Raw genomic sequence first — 22,755 nt, 5'->3', positions numbered from 1 at the left:
TTATTATAAATAGGCTTATAATATTTAATTAAAACCTAGGCCCTTAATATTATTAGGCTATTAATTAGGTCTTATAATATTTATTTTAAATTAAGGATTATACGTTTAGCTTTAAAGTAAATTAAGGGTTTAAGAAGGATATAATTTTTATAGCTATTAATATAAGCTTAATTAATAATATAAAGAATTAAAAGAGCTCTTAAGTATTTAATATAAGGTAATTTAAAGAAATAATTACTTAAAAAGTAAATAAATAAAATATAATTATTATATTTACTATAAAAGCAAAACTCTTAGCTCTTTTATAAGTTATTAAAAAGAGTATCTTTATAAGTTAATTATTATTTACCCTAAGAGTTAACCTTATAAGGCTAATAGCTTAATAAGATCTAATAATATTAATTAAAGTTATAATTTAATATAATAATAAATAATTAATTTACTTTATTAAGGTAAAGCTTATTTAATTATATATAAAGCTCTATTATATAAATATATATAATTATTAGCTAAGATAAGAGATTAAAAAAAAAAGATTAAAGTAAAATATACTCTCTTAAATAAGCATATTATTAATAGCTTAATAAAAGTTCTCTTATTAAATAAATTTAAATAATTTTATATTTAATTTAGCCTAAAAGATATTTTAATAAGGCTATAATAAAAAAAGAACTAAGAGTTATTTAATTAATAAAAAGAAAAAGATATATAATTATATAATACATTTATTAAAGCCCTTAAATTAAAGCCTAAGTAAAGAAATAAAAAGCTAGATTATTAAATTAAAAGCCTTAAAGGCCTTAATAAGAGAAATTATATAGTTATATACCTTTAATAAGAATAAGTAAATTAAAGCTTAAAAGGGGCTATTAAAATTAGATTACTAAGAAAAGAAATATTAAGTAAATAAATAAAAAGTATAAGGTATATTATAAGTTTATTTTAAAAAAAGTATAAGACTTATTTATATTAATAATAACTAAAGCTAATAATAAAATAGATTTCTCTTAGTAAAGCTAAAGGCTTATAATATTAAGGGACCTTAGGCCTAGAGGAAAAAAATAATAAAAATAAAAAAAAAATTAAAAAGATAAGTATAAATAGCCTAGTTATTATTAGATAAATTATTACTTAAGGAATAATTATTATTATTAATAATATATTATTATTAAGAAATATAGCCTCTAAGAGCTAGCCCTAAGGTAATTTACTTATAGGTATTATAAACTAGAGGTTTCTTAATATATAAGATAATATAATTAAGGGCTAAGTTATTTTAATAAAAAAATAAAAGCTATAAGAAATTAGTATTAATACTTAGAGCTAACTTATTAGTATTAATCTCCTTAGGATAAGAAGTATTCTTATAGTTATTAAGCTATAAGATAGCTTTCTTAAGAGTATAAGTAAGGAAATTATTAGTAATATATAAAGGTATAATAATTATTATATAAGATTAAATCTTAAAGAGAGAGAGGTTAATACCTACTTATAAGATATATAAGTTAATTATAGAGATTTAAGAGAAAAAAGAAAATATATATTAATTATAAAAGAAAAAGGTTAATAATTACTAAGAGGAAATTAACTCTTAAAGTATTATTTTATCCTTTAAGGTAACTCTAATAAGAATACTTAAAGCTAATTTAATTAAATACTTAAGAATTAAGTTCTAAGTAAAACTATAATTAATTAAGGTAATAATTATTTATTTAACTTAATAATAAGATTAATTATTATCTAAGTTATTATATTATTATTAGAGGCCCTTTATAGCTATTTAATAAGCATAAGTTATACCTAGAAGTTTTAAGGGTATTAATAAAAGGTTAATAAAAAGAAATAAGAATTAAAGTTATTTATTATATTATACCCCTTATAATTATAATTATAAAAGATATAAGTTTTTAACTTATTATTAATTATATATAATAAAATAAAATCTTAATAAGCCTAAGTAATATAATAAAAATATAATATCTTATTAGCTATATAACTAATAAAGGTATAATTAGAATTATAAGAAAAATAAATTAACTAAATAATATATATTATAAAAAGAAATATAATAAAAGATAATATTAGTATTTAAATAAAAATAAAAATAAAAAAAGATTATATTTAATTAAAAATTAATACTTATAATATTAAAACTACTTAGACTTAAGTATTTTAAGCTCTTAGCGAGGATTAAGGTAAATAAGCTATTATAGGCATAAAAGAAATAAAAGTAATTTTATATATACTTAAGTAATATAAAGACTTAGGAGAATATATAAAAATATCTAGGCTTTAGTTAAAGGCTATCTTAATAAAAGAAGTTATTTTAAGATAATATTAGTAATATTAAGGTAATATTTTTATATTAAAGGGCTATATTAAATTAGGCCCTATATAATAGCTCTAAGGGTAGTTATATACCTTTAATATTAAGCTAAGTAATCTCGAGATTATTAGTATATTAGGCCTAATTAAGAAGGTTATATTATGGCTTAAAGGGGAAAGAGGGGATTCCCTTAAGAATAATAATATAAGTAATATATATAGGTTTAAGGATAAGCCTAACTTATTAATAGAAATAAGTTATATAATTAAGTAATAAAATTTCTAACTTATAACTTAAATACTTTAAATTTAATTCTTAATATAGCTTTTATAAGTTTTATTTTTTATATTATAAAGCTTTTTTTTTCTTTTATTATATTAATATATATTAGTCTTATCCTAGACCTTAACTTACTTTTATATATTATATTTTTATTTTTTTTATTTTTTTTTATTTTTTAAATTTTAATTAAAAGCTTTATAATTAATTATTATTTATTTATTATTAATAGCAGGTTTTACCTAAGTTTAGTTAATATAAGTACTATTATATAATTTACTTATATATATTTATTATTTCTTAATATAGCACTTTTATTAAGTTATAATATATACTTTTAATAAATCTTAAATATTTAATTAAACTATTTTAAAAATTAATTAATATAATATAACTAGTTATAAGTCCTAAAATATAGAGGTATAATTATATCTAGGAATTAATATTATTTTATTACTTTATGCTACGTAAAATAAGAATTAAAGTATCTTAATTAATATCTTAGTAATTTTAATATTAAAGGCTTTATACCTAAAGCCTAAGGTCTTAATAAGGTTAAATTAATAAGGTTTATATATATAATTATTAATAGCTTTAATAATATATTAAAACTAGCTTTATTTATAATAAATAACTTATATTTTAATTAATTAAAGTAATTAAAGTCCCTTTTATATAATAGCTCCCCTTTAATATTAACCTTTTAATTATTTTTATAATTTTTAATTACTTAAAGAGGTTAAAATTACTTTTATTATCCTTATAAAAAAAGATTTAATTATTACTAATAATAACTATAACTAATTAATTAATTAATTAATTTAGAACTAGCTAATTAATTAATAATATATTAATAAGATTATAATAGCTATTTTCTATAAAGGCCTTTAATTAGTAAATTAAAATAATATAGCTAATACTTATTAATATACCTTTTTATATACTTAAAATAACCTTATTAAAGAGGTTTATAAGCTTTATAAAGGTATAAAAAGTACTTATAATAAGCTATAAGAGATAATATTATATAAAGCTATCTAGAGTATTATAATAAGTATATAACTTATTAAATAAAAGGTTTAAATTAAATATATAATCTTTAACTATAGCCTTTTTTTTCTTTTATTTAATTTCTTTTTACTTAATATATTTAATAAGTAAGTCTCTTATATAAGTAAGTATCTTAAAAATCCTAATCCTTAAAATAAAAATTATAATAAAAATATTATAAATTATTTAATTAATTAATATTATTTATTATATTTTTCCCTAGATATCTTAATTATTACTTAATAAATCCTTATATTATACTTAGGCTTATTATAAATATTATAGCGCTAAATACTAAGTTTAATTAATCTCCCTTAATTATTACTCCTCGATAATTTAATTACTACTTATATATCTATATTTATTTAATTAATTATTTACCTTTCTTCTTTTATTATTATTACTCCTCTTTTTTATAATTTAATCCTTTTTACCCTTTAGCGCTAACTTAATATCTTATTTACCTCTTAAAGGTCTTTATTCTTAATAATTAATAAGGTAACTTAATATATAATAGCTTTTATCCCTTTTATAAGACTTTAAAGAGCCTCTAAAATTAACTCTAGGGAGTTACTTTAATGCCTTTTAATTTATCTTTTAAGGTATTTAAACTAAGATTTAACCTTAAGTATAATCTTTAAGGTCTTTAAAGCCTAAGGGGTTAATAATTTAATTACCTTCTTAATTAATATTAATATTTATAATTATATATTAAGCTTTAAGATTATATTTTCTAAGTCTAGAGGAATAAGCTTAGCTCTTTTAAATATACCCTTAATATTTTTTTTTATTATAATAGTCTTATATATAATATAAAATACTAAAAAGAATTTTATCTTTAAAATATAAGTAATTAAGTATTTAATTAAATATTATATTTCTTAATTATAAGTCTTTTTTAATATATTAAAATACCTAATATTAAGAGGCTAAAATAAATATAATAAATAAGATAATATATAAAGCTAGATAATTTTTTTTTTTATAATATCTCTTAAATTTAATAAAATAATAATTTTTATCGCTATTAAGAATTAAAAAATAATAATAATTATTTAATTACTTAGTTATATATTAATTAAAATACTTTAGCTATTTAAAACTAATCTTATTATTAATCTAGCTATTTTAAGTTATTATAATAACTTAATTACCTAAGAGGTTATTATCTTAGTATTAAGTTAGGGCTCGGGCAAGCCTATTAGTCACGTGCTTAATCACGTGACCACCTGATCAAAAGAGGCATCTTTCGCCACAGCTCTTAGCTAGTTATTCTTTTTATCTTTACCTTCTAATTTACCTCTTTTTTAACTGCTTATTAAGCAGCCCTCTTAGCCTTAATTAGCTATGGGTGGTTTATGTGTTGTGTTATTATTCTTTCTATAGATAAAGTATTAATTAGTAAGGTAATATTAGCTTATATTAATAATAAATAACTAGATTACTTAGCCTTTTATATTAATTACTTAAATAACTATAATCTATTCTTAGTTTCTAGGCTATATTAATTTTAGGTTTAAATACCTTTTTATACTTATAATAACTATTATACTTTATAATTATATTTACTATAAGTTAAAATTAATTATAAATAATAATTAGATCTTTATACTTAGCTCTAATAATTATATTTATAAAAGAAATATATCTTAAGGTCTAAGTATTACTTAATAAAGTTATAAGCTTAATATATATTAATTAATAATTTATTGCGATTAATAAATAAATAATTAATTATTTCTTTTATATTATATAGCTATAAGGGAAATCCTTATAAATCTAGGTTAAGAATAAAGTAAATAAGAATTTACTCCCCTAGATTAAATAGCTAATATAATTTCTAGATAATATCGCATTAAGATTAAATGCCTTTTTACTAGTAGCTAAGAGTCTTTTAAGAGACTATATATATATTTACGGCGCATTAAAGACTTAAACTTAGGTTATTTTAAAGGGCATAAAGAGTAAAAAGTATTTTAGCTTTATAATTAGACTATAATATACTAGGTGGTTAAGAATTAATTAATTAAATAATAATTATAAAAGTTAAGGGATTTATAAGATATTTACTTATATAAGATACTTGCTTATTAAGTATATTAATTATAATATAAATAATTAATTTAATTTTATTAAAAAAGAGCTTTTTTTATTAAAGGCCCTTAAAAAGAAGCTAAAGAAATATAAATATCTCACTTAGAAGGAAATTAGTTTTCTTAATAGCTTAAGAGATAATAATAATATATACCTATATAAGGTATAGCTTATAACTCTTATTATTAATATTAATACCTTCTATAATACTAAATAAGAAGATTAAAAAAGTCTTATAGCTAACTAAGATCTAGCTATATAGCTATAAGTATAACTATATTAATAAATAGAGGTTATTAGTATTATAGGTTTTAAAGGGGTTAATTCTTAGAGTTAGTATTAGAGTTTAAACCTAAAAAATATTAATATTAGGGCTTGGTACTAAATTAAAACTTAGTAATAAATAAAAGCCTATAGGTTTAATTAATTAAATCTATCTAGTAAAATATATAATATATATATCTTAGCTTATATAAATATATAAATAATAATAATTTTAACAGTAATTTTAATAATAAATAATATATATTATATTATTAAATACTTAGTCTAAATAACCTTTCTTAATTATTAGTTTTTAATAATTTTCTAATTACTTATATATTAATATTTATTTAATTAATTATTTACCTTATTTAATTTATTATTATTACCCCTCCTTTTTATAATTTAATCCTATTAACTCTTTAATATTAGCTTAATATATTATTTATTTATTAAAGCTCTTAGTTTTTAATAATTAATAAGGTAACTTTATATATAATTACTTTTATCCCTTTCTTAAGAGACTTTATAGCTATAATAATTAACTTTATAAAGCTATAATAATATCTCTTAATTTATTTTTTAAGGTATTTAAACTAAGATCTAGCCTTAAGTATAATCTTTAAGGTCTTTAAGACCTAAGGGGCTATAAGACTAATTACCTTCCTAGTAGGTATTAAAGTTTATAGCTATATATTAAGCTTTAAGATTATATTTTCTAAGTTAAGAGAGATAAGCTTAGTTCTTTTAAAGATTAACTTAATATTTCTTTTTATTATAATAACTTAATATATAATATAAAAGGTTAAAAAAAACTTAGTCTTAGAAATATAAGTTATAAATGTCACGACCTGACAAAACACTCGTCACGTGACCAAGGGGGGATCCACTGTTACCTACCAATCAAGGCGCGATCACCCCTGGGAGCCGAACGATCACGGTGATCACTTCGTGATCACCTATGATCACTTACACGATCACTCTGATCAACCTCTTGGAACAAGTGATCAGGGAAAAATCCCCAAGTATATAGAACACACTCATTGCACTTTCTTATGTAGTAGCTACCTCAGCTATCAATACAACTTGGTTACACTCAATACCTTTGAGCATATTACTAGACGTGACTTACACCCCGTCTAAGACAACGCGCTTAATCCCCTGCCAACATAAACCTAGCACGACCGGTTTATCCCTTGGGAATATACACGACCGTCACAATAAAGTAGTTAATTAAATATTTTATTCCTTAATTATAAGCTTATTTAAGTAAATTAAAATGCCTAATATTAAAAGACTAAAATAAATAAATAAATAAGGTAATATATAAAATATAATAATTTTTTTTTTATTATATCTCTTAAAGTTAATAAAATAATAACTTTTATAGCTATTAAGAATTAAAAAATAATAAAAACTAATTAATTAATTACTTATATATTAATTAAAATATTTTAATTATTTAAGATTAATATTATTATTTATTTAATTATTTTAACTTATTATAATAACTTAATTCCTTAAGAGATTACTTTTTTAATATTAATTAATAAAATAATATTACTTTATATTAATAATAACTAATTAAATTACTTAGTTTTTTATATTAATTACTTAAATAATTATAATTTATTTTTAATTTCTAAGCTATATTAATTTTAGCTTTTTATATTTATTTATAGTTATACTAATTATTTTACTTTAAATTATATTTATTATAAAGCTAATCTTATTAAAATTCTAAATACTATTTAATTTAATATTCTATTTCGCAATTATATTTACTATAAGCCTAAATTAATTATAAATAATAATTAAATCTTTATACTTAGCTCTTTAATAATTATATTTATAAAAAAAATATCTCTTAAGCTCTTAATATTATATAATATAGTTATAAGCTTAGCACTTATTAATAAGTAATATATTATATTTAATAAGTAATTAATTAGTTATTTCTTTAATAAAATATAATTATACAGAAAATCCTTATAAATCTAAGTTAAGAATAAATTAAATTAAGATTTATTCCTTTAGATTAGATAATTAGTATAACTTTAAGATTTAATTATATCGCGATTAAATGCCTTATTTATAATAATATTGCCTTAGCTCAGAGACCTTATAGATCTTTATAGCGTATTAGACGCTTAGCTTTAGGTTATTTTAAATAGCCTAAAGGGCAAGAAGGGTTTTAGTCTCTATATTTAAGTCTAAGATAATTAGTAGTTATAAAATTAATTAATTAAATAAAAAGTTAGGTATAAGAGGGAAAAGTATATTATATACTTAGATATATTATATACTTATTATATATATTAAGTAATTTTAAAGTATTAATATATTAGGCTTAAATAAAGAGGCTATATTATAACTTAAATAAAAAAATACTTATAAAAATAATAATATAAGTAATATATATAAGTTTAAGAATAAGTCTAATTTATTAATAAATACTTATTTCTTAGAAATTTTTAATATTATTTTTATTTATATAATATTTTAAATAACTTTGCCCCTTTAAGCTATTATTAAATTATTAGTAAAGCTATAAGATAAAACCTTAAAGAACTCCCTAAGGCCTTACTATTAAGGGTTTTTATATAGTTTTATATTATATTTTTAAAAATTTCATTCTCGCCAGTAATACTATTCTTGCCTTGTCGCTTTTTGTTAACATCGGCGAAGTGGGGCGCCACGGATAAGTATTAGTCCGAGGTGCTTCCGCTCTTTCCTAGATCCCGCGACCTGGGCATACAGGTGGGACTAAGAACGTAACTATAACCGCAGAGGAAGTAATCAATCAAGCAAAACGCTTTTTAAAAGAAAGAATCTCCTGTGCTTTCAATCTGTATCCTGCTGAAATGAGTCCGTCAGTTGACGCGCTCTGCAGCACTTGCGAAACTATCGACTTTAAATCCCTCATCTATACCCTAGAAGTTGGATCCGTCCCCCGAATCAACATCCAACTCGGAAACCTCGAAAGCATCATTCAGCGGGCCGATAAGTGTCAGTTATGCGCTCTCATCCTCGACGCGCTGAGAGAACGCTATAAGCGGACTCCTTCAGGCCACATGTCGGATGTTTACTACGGATTCAAAACTCTACCCATCGGCGAAGTTACCGAAGAATGGATCGACGAATACCTGTCAGGACAAGCACCCGACCCATGGAAGGCTGACGATGTTCAAAAGTACGGACTTCCATTAACATGGTCGGATGAACCTATCGTGTGTCATATCACACCGTCATTCTTGTGCTCTCAGAGGAACCTGGTCGATGCCGAAGATGACAAAATGAAAGCGCAGGGTGATCACAACCAGGACAAAAGACTACGCGTTTCTCGCCTCGGGGTGAAGTTGTCGCCGTCACCCTGGGTAACTTTCTCTGGAGACGATGCAGTAAAGCTACAGGTTGTTTGGGACAAAGGCCAAGCCGGGGTGGAGGACAAGCACACCAGCCAGCCGATATCTCCCCTGGGCTCTGGGAGGAGAGTCGGTCCCCTAATAGAACCCTCAACAATTCGAGGCTGGCTGCGCCAGTGCGAAGAGGAGCATGGGGACTGCTGCGCCAGCCCAGCCTGGGTCAGTGGAGGCCAAGACGAGTCGTGGGTGCTCCGGGTCATCGATGTCAAGGAGCGTCGGGTCGTGTATTTGCCTCCGAAGTGCCGGTACATTGCTCTCAGTTATGTTTGGGGATACGATAATCACGCCTTGGAGTCGCGCTTGGACAGGTGCTTGACTAGTCGGAACTCTGCGCAACTCCAGAAAGTCAATGGTCTAGACAGAATCGCTGTCCCACGGACAGTTCAGGATGCCATGTCACTCACCTTGGATCTCAAGGAGCGATATCTCTGGGTAGATGCTCTGTGCATCCTTCAAGACGACATGAGCGATTTAAGCGTTCAGACATCACAGATGGACCTGGTGTATTCAGGTGCAGTTCTAACAGTCCTGGCTGCGTGCGGTGAGAACTCTGAAGCTGGCCTTGCCGGGATGGCAGCGAAACCGCGGGACATCTTCTACCGTCATGTGCGAGTTTCCCCAGAGGGTTTGTGTCTTGCAACCACGGCAGCTCTGTCCCGAAACGATACGCTCCCATCCTCGAGGTGGAGCTCACGGGGATGGACGTTCCAGGAAAGGCTGCTCTCCAGGCGCGTATTGGTATTCACCGCATCCCAAGTCTATTGGCTTTGCGATCGCTCCATGTGGGATGAAGAGATCATACTCGAGCCATCCGAACCACCGGTCTGGATTCTCCCGCAAGCCTTGGGTTGCAATGACGAGTGGGATGACGGGTATGCCAAGTTTTCTAAAGAGGCTCTGGCAGTCTACATCGCGCAGTACAGTAAACGACAGTTTACATTTCCTGCTGACGTGCTTCCCGCCTTTCTGGGGATAATACGACGGTACGAACATTTGAACAAGGAGAAAATCCACTGGGGTTTGCCAACAGAAAGGTTTGACCAAAGTCTCATATGGGAATTTGGTATCGGACGTCGTGAGGAGTTGTATCGAGTTGTCGAGGGGTCCCTGGTCCGTGACATCCCGTATCCAAGCTGGTCGTGGCTTGGCTGGACAGGTTTTATCGGTGCCAAAATCTACAATCGAGAACTGGCCAACAGAACCCGTACAGGTGATTCAAAGTCAGAGCTGATATTCTACTCATTGATGAGCGATGGCACCGTTCGACCGGTTGACATGAGTTGCCCAGAAGCTCAATCCGACGATTGCCCCAAGGACAGGGATTCTGCTCCAAAATGGAAAGGAGTTACCACTATCGCGGGACCTATTACGGACTACAATGGTGGACCGGTCTCGCAGGTCAAATTCCTCCACATTTCAGAGACGGACTTGAAGCTTGACCCCGTGTATGATACTGGCCACCTAGTGTTCTGGACAAGCCATGCCCAGAACACTGCATGGCTCAAAGATCGCATGGGAGATACACTTTACGTCGACACCGGAGATGGAATTCTAGAGCTGGATGCAGGATTCAGCTCAGATGAAGTTTTGTCTCTCGTCCTGAACACTCCACCCAGTCCGCCGAGAGTCACTGCTCTGCCGACGCCAGTCAACGATTTGGCAAAGCATATAATGAACTTTATTGTCATCTCGAGATACTACAACATCTGCCGAGGCGAAGAGACCGGGAAGCTAAACATTATGATTATCAAGGAAAGCAAAGTTGAGCCTGGTATATGGAGCCGTGTTGGAATTACTGTGATGGAGGAAAAGGACTGGCTTCGTCTGGAGAGGAGCTGGAAGATGGTGATACTCGAATGATTCGATCAGTTTTGAGACTAAGCCTCATGTCGTCGTAAAGTGCCGCAATGTAGATCATCGCATGCTGGTGCAAATTGCTGGTGATGTTCGAGGCGGTCACCTGTTCTACACAGGTATTCAAGACAGTACTAGACCCCATTCCAGCTTTTAGATCAGTCAGAACTCAGAGGACTCTACTTATTTTTCTAGTTGGAATCAGAGCCTGTTTCTAAAAAGGTTATATTTAGCTAGGACTTAAAACGTAGTTTATTTCTAGATGTATTTAATTTATATAAACCCTATTATTTATAAAAAATATTAGCTAAGTTATTAATTTTTTTTCTTATAAGAGAAACTTTTTATATAAATAAATTATAAGTTAATTATTTTTTGTTTAATAAATTAATATATTTTTAAAAAGAGTTTTTAAATAAATAAAGTATTAAAAATAAGATATATTAATTATTATAATTATATATTTCTTAAGAGATAAATTAATTATATTAGGTTTATATTAATAAAGGATTAAATTATATACTCCTAGGTAAAAAATATAAGTTATATCTAATAATATACTTAAAGGTATTAGGTATAACTAAGTTATATTAATAGCTAAGATAATTAATATATAAGAAAATATAATAAAAGTGTTTTATATATTTTATAAGAATTCCTTAGAGTATAAGGCTTTTAAGATTATATTACTCTAAGATTATTATTACTTTAAGAGTATATTATATTTTTTATATATTACTTTAGCCCTAGTTAGCTAGGTATATAAGGCTTACTTATATTTTTATATAGTTATACTTAATAAGATTGCCTTAGTTAGATATAAGTTATAATATTAATATTAATTATTATAAATTTTATTTTATTTTTTATTTTATATATTTTAATATGTTAATATATATTTAAATAAAAATTATTTAATATAATATAAGGGTATAAGCCTAATTAGCATAATAAAGGTAATATTAGAGATATAAGATAGGTCTTATCTATTAATTAGACTTTAACTTAGCGAAGCTTTTATAATACTTCGCTAAGAAGTATTTTATATAGCCTAATACCTATATAACTATCTAAGGATTTCCTAACCCACCGGCGATAGCTAATATAACTTAAATATTCTTATAATTACCCCCTCTCTAAGAAGCTTAGTCTTATAAGCTTATTTAGCTAATTATATTTCTTCTTTATTTAATATTAAAAAATATCTAAATTTAGTTATCTTTTAGTAATCTTAGGCTTTAATACTTTTTTATAATACCTTATTAATTATTTATTATTTTTTTTATATTTTTTTATTATAATATTTATAGTCTTTATTATAAATTATATTATTCTTTTTTATAATTAATTAATTATTATTAGGTTAATAATTACTTTATGCTATTAATTATTTAGTATTAATAGCTTAAATATAATTATTATTATTATAATTAGAGTTTTTTTTTTATAATAATTCTTTTTTTTATTTTGTTTTTTTATAATTATAATTCTTTTTACTTATTATAATATTATCACTATAGCTTTTATAATTATCTTTTACCTTATTTTTTAAGTTATTATAAAAGATTTTTTAGTTTTTTCTTTTTTTATATTTTACTTATTTATCTTATTATTATAGAGCTTTTTATAAAATCTCTCTTTTTTATTTATGCCTTTATACTCTCTAAGTTTAAGTATAATCTTAATATATACTTCTAGAAGATAGATATTAGTAAGGTTCCTTATATATATTACTTAAAGTATATTAATAAGGATCTTTAGATCCCTTATATTATTAATAACTTATTAAATTATTATTTTCTCTATACTTATAATAAGAAGAAATATAATTCTATAAGTTATTTTTTTATTTCTTATTTAATTTTTATACATTATTATTTATATTTTATAAATTCCCTATAAGCTTTAAAGTATTACTTAGGATTCCTAGAATAATATCTATATTATTGTTCATAAAATTCTTAATAATCTTATTATTTATATATATACTTAGATTTAATATATTAATTATACTATTAAGGATATAATATATACTTAGCGAAAGCTTATTAATTATCTTTATAAATTTATGCTATAAGGTATTAAGATATCTCTCTAGATATTTTATATCTAGATATAAGAGCTTATATCTAACTAAGAGATATTATCTCTTTTTTGCCTTTAAAATATATATCTCCCCTCTTTTATTTCGCCTAGGTATTAGTTAACCTTTTATATAAGCTAAGGCTAAAATAACCTTATTTAAAATAATTAATTATATTACTATTATTACTCTTTTTTATATCTATAATAATATTTTTATTTAGTTATTACTTAAGGCAATTAATTATCTTAAGGACTATAAGAAGATACTAAGAGTTAATATTAAGGTTAAAGGTAATACTTATAAGATTATTAATATTTTTTATGCCTTATATAATTATATTAATTAGGCCTTTAATAATAATAACCTAGGTCTTATTTATTTTATCTTTTTCATTAATTAATACTTTTATCTCTAAGGCCTTATTAATCCCTTATTAACCCTTAGTAATTATAAATATATTTATCTTTTTAATAAAAATAAAAATAAAAATAAAGGTAAAAATAAAAATATTAATAACTCGCCGAGTATTACTTAGAATAAGTACTATAAGGTTAAGAAACCTAAGGCTATTAATATTACTAAGCCTATTAGTAAATATTATTTTACTTATAATAACCCTTAAGTTATAATAAGGCTTTTTTATCTTATTATTAAAGTCTTAATTATTATTTCTTTTAGTTTTTTATTTTTTATAATTTTATTTTTTTAGGCTTAGTCTTTATATTAATTATTTTATATTTATATTATAATACTTTAATAAATAATCTTTAATTTTAATTTATAACTTAATATAATTTAGTTTTATATATATTTTTATATTTAAGTCCTTATTTTGTATATTTAAATTAATAAGTTTTTTTTTATTATATTTTTAATATATGTTTAATTATATCTTATTTTATTTCTTATAATTTTTTCTTATAATCTTAAGGTATTTCTTTATTATTACTTATATATTTTATAAATATTCTTTAGGTTCTTATATATTATATTTTATTAATTACTCTTTTTATTTAATAAGATAAAAAGTTTTATTTCTTATTTCTTTATATAAGCTTATCTCTTTTATTTTTTATTTATTAAGTTTATCTTTAAGTCTTAGTTAATCTTATATAATATTATTAATCTTTTTATAATTACTTTATAATTTAATAAGTAATATATAAAATATATTATATATATATTAATATTTCTCTAATAACTTTAAGATATAGGCTTATTTCTTATACTTATTAAGAACCTTAGCTCTTATAAATTATAAAGTTAATTTAAGGTATTTAAACCTTTAGTTCTTTATTAATACTCTAATAATTTATCCCTAATAATAGGTTTATAGCTTATACCTAGAGTTATAATATTTTACTTATAACTTTAAAGCTCTCTTTTAGTATTTTTATACTTAGGCCTATATATAGCTAAGTATTATTAAGTATTTAATAATACCTTATATATTTATTTCTATTTTTATTAAGATATATTTTATATATTATAAGTAATAATTAAATAATACCTTTATTAAAGAGACCTTAATAATTAAATATTTATTATTATTATAAGTAAAAGTAATATCTAAGAGTTATGTTACTTACTTTTTAAGTAATTCTCTTATATATATTCTTAGATATTTCTTAAGTATCTAATATATATACTTTATCTAATTATTTATCTAAGAGTAATATATAATTAATAATTAATAATAAATTACTTATTTTTTTATAAGATTTACTTAAAACTTATTAATAATTAGCTTATCTTAATTATTAATAATTCTTTTTAATATATTAAAATAACTTTTAATATATTTATATAAGAGAGCTATAAGCTTTATAGCCTTAAGCTTTTTTTTAATTAAGATAAATAATATAAATTTAATTATTTTATATATAATAATAAGGATTATATTATAATTATTATTATTACTCTAAGTGCTTAGTAATAGCTTAATAATAAAAATAAAGTTAATTTCTTAAAATAAGTATAATAATAGTAATAAGGATTAAAGTTTTTTATAAGGCCTATATCTAAGAACTTTAATGCCTTAGTAGGTTAAGTAGCTCTTAATAAACTCTTAGATATCTTTTATAATACCTTATTAATAAAACTTTCTTAAAATAAAATTAAGTATCTTTTATAATCTTATATAACTTACTCTTAGATTATTATAATATTACTAAAAGATCTCTATCCTTATAGTGCCTTAATCTAAGATAATTAATTTTTTTTTATAATATAATAAGTCTTAAGAGTTTATTATATATCTCTTATATTTACTAATAGTTCTCTATATCTTTATTTTAAACTCTTAGTATTATTAGTCTTAGCTTTATAATTCCTTAATTAATACCTTAAATTTTTTAAAAGGCTAAAAAAGAAATATTATTTTGCCTTTTATAATCTTTTTTATAACTAGGCATAGGATATATTACTCTAGAATAATAACCCTAGCTATAATTAAATCCCTAGAGACGTACTAAGAGTCCTTTACTTACTTAGTAATTTATAAAGTATTTATTTTTTTTATTTTGATTTATTAATATTAAATTATAATAATAAATATTATATAATAAGTATTACTTTTTAGCTTATACTTATAAGAGGGGCGGGGGCCTCTTATTATAGCTTATACTATATAGATATATATAGCTAAAATGCTTACTTTACTTTTAAGCATAGTAATATATTACTAAGTAGGTTATAATAACTTATATATATGCTCTAGCTTCTTAGTTAATATAAGTAAGATATCTTTATAAGAGATTTCTCTCTGTATATAATTAAGTCTCTTTAAAAGATTATTTATAGAGTTTTTTATCCTTAGCTTATATTTAATATTAAAGTTAAAAGCAAATAATTAATAAAACTAGTAGGTAAGTTTACCTTATAGGTCCTTAGCTAATACCTTAATAATACCTATAAGTATTTAATAATCTATTAAGATTAAGAACTTTTTTAAGAATCCTTATAAGTAATAAGACTAATATTTAAGGCTTTTAATAATTATTAATAGCTCTTATTATCTTATAGCTTATTATTACTTTTAGTCTTATAACTTTTATAATTAATAAGTAATTAATTATTATTAAGTCTTAATTAATTAAGTTAATATTATAACCTAATATATACTTATTATATATATTAGCCCTACCTAAAATTCTTATTAATTAATATTAGTTTATACCTTTCTTAGATTATTATAATCTTAGATTATAGTAATCTTAGATTATAATAATCCTAAAATACTATAATCCCTTTAGGATTACCTAAGTATATAGATATACTTATTAATACTTTCTTATATAATAGCTACCTTAGCTATTAATATAACTTAGTTATACTTAATACCTTTAAGTATATTATTAAATATAACTTATACCTTATTTAAGAATAATATAATATTCTCTTTTATTAATATAAACCTAGTATAATTAATTTATCCCTTGGGAATATATATAATTATTATATATTAATAGCTTTTATTTAGTAAATTACTTATATTATCTTAAATACTATTAAATATAATAGCTACTTAGGTAACTCTTATAAATAACTATTAGTAAGTTTTACTTATTAATTACTTATCTATCATATTAGCCTAGGCTACCTTAATTAATAAAGATATAAAGGATAAGGATAATAATAAGAAAGATATTAAATAACTTTATATATAAATTATTATTATAAGCGCTAAAATAAATAAAATATATAACCTTATTAAGAAGATAAATAAAACCTAATATATTTAAAATATAACTTACTTAGATAATATCTAAAATCTTAGTAATATAATAGCTATTATTAGAAATAAGAGAGATATAAGAGAAATCTTAAAGCTAAAACTCTTAGAACCTTTTAATAAAACCGCCTATAAGCTACTTATATTCCCTACTTAGCTAAGGGTATTTATAATATATTACTTAATATAATTTACCTTATTAATTAATAAGGTTTAATATACTATAAGAAGACTTAAAAACTATATTACTATATAGTTTAAGCTTATTATAAGGGAATACCTTATAGCTCTAGCTAATTAATATTTACTTTATACCTATTAGTTTTACTTAGACTATAAAGCCTTTAAGGTAATACTTTAATAAGCCTTTAGAATTATTAATAAAAAGATATAAGCTAAAAGGGAAATTAAGGCGCTTTAATAAACCTAATTTACCTTAAAGTATAAAATAAAATACCTTTAACTTACCTTAAAACTTAATTAGAACTAAGAATCTTTAATATCTCTATTTTTTTAATAGACTTAAAAAGAAAATATAAGTAAAACTCTATAAAGAAGAATAGCTTAATAACCTTATTAAATATATTAATAAGGTAATTAAGATTAATAATTAATAATTCTTATAAAAGAAATTATAAAACCCTAAGTTTAATAATAATAAGGCTAATAACTTATAATGTAATATTAATTAAAGAAAAAAAAAATAATACCTCTTATAATACTAAAGCTAGCTTTATAATACTTAGAGCTATATAAATGGGTAAATAAGACTATTATAGCCTTAAATGCTATTATTATTATAAGATAAATTATATTAAAAAGGTTTATTATAAGAAATAGCGAGATATTAAGGAAAGATATTATTAACTTAATTAATAATAATCCCTCTTAAAAAGTAAAAAATATATTAGTATAGCTTATTAAGCCTAATAAGAAAATAAAAAACCCTAAATTATAACTTAATTAATTAAACTTATTATAATATTATAAAGTAGATATAATATATTAATAAGATAAGATTAAGACAAATATATATAAAAACTAAATAAAAGAGTAACTTATAGCTAGGTAAGATATATTAAAAGGTAATTAAAAGAAACCTAGGATATATAATAATAATTACTCTTAAAACTAATAAAATAAGGAAACCTTATATTAGATATAATAAATAATAAAAAGGTTATTATTATAATTACTAAAAAACTTAAATAAAAGAAAGTAATATTACTTTTTAAATAAAAATAATAATTACCCCTAATACTAGCTAAATAAGTAGACTATAAGGAAGCTATTATAAAAGGCTTTAATTATAAGAAATAAGTTATAAGATATAATAAATAATTATTATTATTATTTATTATATATTATAAGGATTATTAATAAAATAACTCTATAAAATATAATTATAGCTTATACTTATAATATTAAATTAAAGTATTAAAAGAATATATATTAAGCTATTATATCTATAATTTAAAACTATAATAATAAAAAACCCTAATAAATAAATTAGCTTACCTAAGTAAATAAAACTAATATTTATTAAATTAGGTTTAAATATAAGATAAAGAAACTATAGAGAGAGCTAATATAAGTTATATACTTAATAATATAAAGTAAGAAAAAATAATAAAAAATTATAATAAAAAAAAGTAACTTTATTTATATAATAAAAATAATAATTAATATTAAAATAACTTATAAGAGAGATATATCTAGATTATATAAGAATATATATATATAGTAAATATATAAGAAATTTATATCTAAGCCTATTATAAGGAATTAATTAAAAACCTATAATATTAAGAAGTATTATTTAATATATAAGATAAAATAATAATATACTTAATATATAAGAAATACCTTAATATCTCTTAGATATCTTATTAATATTATTAGTGCGAGGAATATAAGGAAGAAAAATAAAAATAAGATTATTTTATTATTACTTTATTAGCTTAATTAAATAATAAACCATATATATAATATAAAATAAAAGATTATTAGATATTTTATTAATATAATACTATTAATATTATATATATATAATACTATAAAGACTTATATTAAGCTATTTAGAAATATAAATAAATTATTTATAAGGTAAAAGATTAATAAAAGTAAGTTAGCTAAGAAAAAGTATTAAAAAAATAAAAACTAATAACCTAATTAAAAGATAAAAAAGACTTAAAATAAAAATAAAAATAATAATACTAAGATTAATTATATAGCTAAGATAATATATATAACTATAAAGCATATAATAATAGTAAATATAAGTATAATTATATTAGTTATATATTATTAAAAAACTAAGAAGCCTATATATAAAAGGGCTATAGGTAGAGAGATAGGCTATAATATTATAAAAGGCCTTATATATTATTAAAAGAGTATTAATATAAAGATATTTTAAAATATTAATATAAGTTAAGGGAGAATAATTATATATTTTAATAAATAATAAAGCTAAGTAAAATCTATTTAACCTAAGGATAATAAATAGGCTTAAGCTATTATAAAGGTATAAGGTAAAGCCTTATATAATAATTAACCTTAAAGGAAAGTAATTTAATTATAATAATAAAGTTATTAATAACGAGATTAATTACTTTAAAGTTTTTATTAAAAAAAAGAACTAAGGAATCTTATTTAATATTATACCTATAAAAGGCTATAACTTAGTACTTAGGTACTTATAATTATATTAATTTAATTTATATTTTAATTAGAGGATTAATTAAGTATTTTCTTTTAATAATAAGGTATTCTTTATAATAAATAATAACTTAAAAGATAATATAAGATCTTAAACTTTTATTAAAGATATTAGAGAAATTAAGTAAAGGTAAATATAAGATATTTCTTTACCTAAAGAGATATAATATAAATATTATAATAAATAAGAATAATAAAATTAATAAATAATTATATATATTATATAATAATTCTAATAATTAAAAAAAGACCTTAAGTAAATTAAGAAAATACTTAAAGAAAAATAACTTAAGAATATATTATTAAAATATTATATTTATAAGAAACTCTTTATAAAAGAACTTAAAGTAAGTTTATTATTATATATATATTATAATTTAGAAATTAAATTTATTAATAAGAAGTAACCTAGCTTTAATAAACTCTATTTACTTAATATAATATAATTATTAATATTAAAGGAATATATTAAAGAAATATTATAAAAAAGATATATTAAAGAAAATAAGTTATTTATTAAATATCTTATTATATTTATCTTAAAGAAAAATAAAAAGCTCTATTTTTATATTAACTTTAAAATACTTAATATTATTATAATTAAGGATTATATATTATTACCTCTTATTAATAAGTTAAAGGATTAACTTTTTAAAATAAAATATTTTATAATACTTAACCTTAAAGGAGCCTATAATCTTATTTAAATTAAAAAAAGATATAAATAAAAAATTACTTTTTATATTAAATATAAATTATTTAAGTACCTTATTATACCTTTTAGACTTATTAATATACTTATTATATTTTAATAAATAATTAATAATATATTATAAGAATATCTAGATATATTTATTATATATTACTTAGATAATATTCTTATTTTCTTTAAAATAAAAAAAAATATATAAAATATATTTATAAGGTATTATAAATATTATAAGATATTAATTTATTAATAAAACCTAAGAAAAGTAAGTTTTATACCTTAGAGGTAAAGTTTCTTAGATATATTATCTCTTATAATAAGATATATATAGACCCTAAGAAGGTCTTAGTAATTAAGGACTAAAAGGAATTAATTAATATTAAGGAAATATAAGCCTTCTTTAGTTTTATTAATTATTATTATAAATTCTTTAAATAATTTAAGAAGATTATTATATTATTAATTAATTTTATAAAGAAAAATAAAATATTTATATTTATAAATAAGGTATAAGAAGCCTTTTGGATAATTAAGGAACTTATTTTAAGTAAATTAATACTTAAGATATTTAATTTATCTTAATTAATAAAACTTAAAATAAATATCTTAGACTTTATGCTAAGAGCTTAGATTAAATAATAAGATAATAAGGGACTTTTATACTTAATTATATTTTATTTCTATAAGTTATATAAAATAGAACTTAATTACCTTATTTATAATAAGGAATTCCTTATAATTATTAATACCTTTAAAGAATTTTAATATTATCTTCTTAGAAGTACTTATTAAATTAAGGTATATATAAATTATAAGAATATTACTTATTTTATAAAAATATAAGAACTTAGCGAATAATAATTATAATATATTAAATACCTCTTAGAATTTAATTATATTATTATTTATATTAAAAGAATAAAAAATAACTAAGCTTAATATTATTAGCTAATAACTTAACTTAGATATTAGAAGGATTAAGGCTAAAAAATAATTATTATATTTTATATTAAAAAGATACCTTAAGATAGAAGTTTATTAGATAAATATAAAAACTAATACCCTTATTAAAGTATTTTATATTTATTAAAAAATATAAATAACTAGTTATAGACTTTACTAATTATATATAAGGATATTAATAATAAAGCGATAGAGTTTAGACCTATAAAGAGAAGATCTCTATCCCTAATAAAGTACTTTAAATTATCTTTTAATTATTATTACTACTAAGTTATATATTATAATAATCTAAAAAAAATAACTTAAGTTATATAATAATATTATAATAATTATAACCTTAAGGATAAAATATAAAGAAAAATATATTAATATAAGAAATATTATAAAAATAGCCTAATTATTAGACTTATAAATAATCAAGTATTATAAAAATATTATATTAAATTAATAGAGCTAACTTATATAATAAAATAAGGTAATTTACTCTTAGAATAAATCTAATAATATAATAAATAACTCTTAGATAATAAAAAAACTAATAAATAATAAGTCTTAAATAAACTATGTTATAAACTTATATATAAAATATATAGCTACTTACTATATAAATACTAAGGAATTAATAAAACCTTAAAATAAATTAAAATAATATTTATTTTTCTTAATATAAAGAAAATTATTTTAATAATTATTAAATAATATAACTTTTATATAAAAACTAAGGCATAATACTATAAACCTTAAAGAAAACTATAATTACTCTTAGTTATATAATAACTATAGGATTTTATTACTATAGATTTTATTATTAAATTACCCTTATTAAAAGAACTAGCTATTAAAAACTTCTATAATAATATTTTTATTATTATAAATAAACTTATAAAATTCCCTTATTTTATACCTTATAGAGAATTAATAATAATAAAAGAATTTACTTATCTCTTTTACTTTTATATTACTAAGATATATAATATATTACTTAAAATTATTATAGATTAAGGATTATTATTTACCTTAAAATTTTAGTAAAGCCTTATAAGATACTTACGAATTAATTATAAGCTCTCTATTATATATTATAAGGAGATAAATAAATAAATAAAATATATAAATTAAAAACTAAAATAATACCTTTAATGCTATATTAATTATAAATAAACTAACTAAGTTAAAAGCTATTAGCTATATAGCTAGCCTATAATATAGCTATAAATAAAAGTATAAAAATTATATTAGCTTATACTAATT

General features: G+C 21.0%; 1 protein-coding gene across 1 annotated transcript; it reads left to right on the top strand.

The window, feature by feature from the left end:
- Window positions 1–8,877: 8,877 nt before the first annotated feature.
- On the top strand, window positions 8,878–11,298 carry MRS44_016078 (uncharacterized protein; the record flags this gene model as incomplete). The annotated part of the gene is made up of 1 exon (XM_046277816.2): window positions 8,878–11,298. The coding sequence occupies one exon, from the start codon at window positions 8,878–8,880 to the stop codon at window positions 11,296–11,298; it is 2,421 nt and encodes an 806-aa protein (XP_046125282.2).
- Window positions 11,299–22,755: the final 11,457 nt, after the last annotated feature.

Source organism: Fusarium solani, assembly GCF_023522795.1.
Source record: "Fusarium solani strain SB1 chromosome Unknown bctg00000012, whole genome shotgun sequence".
NCBI classification, from domain to species: Eukaryota; Fungi; Ascomycota; class Sordariomycetes; order Hypocreales; family Nectriaceae; genus Fusarium; species Fusarium solani.
The sequence above is the reverse complement of the archived record's forward strand: the minus strand, read 5'-3'. Positions and strand labels throughout refer to the sequence as shown.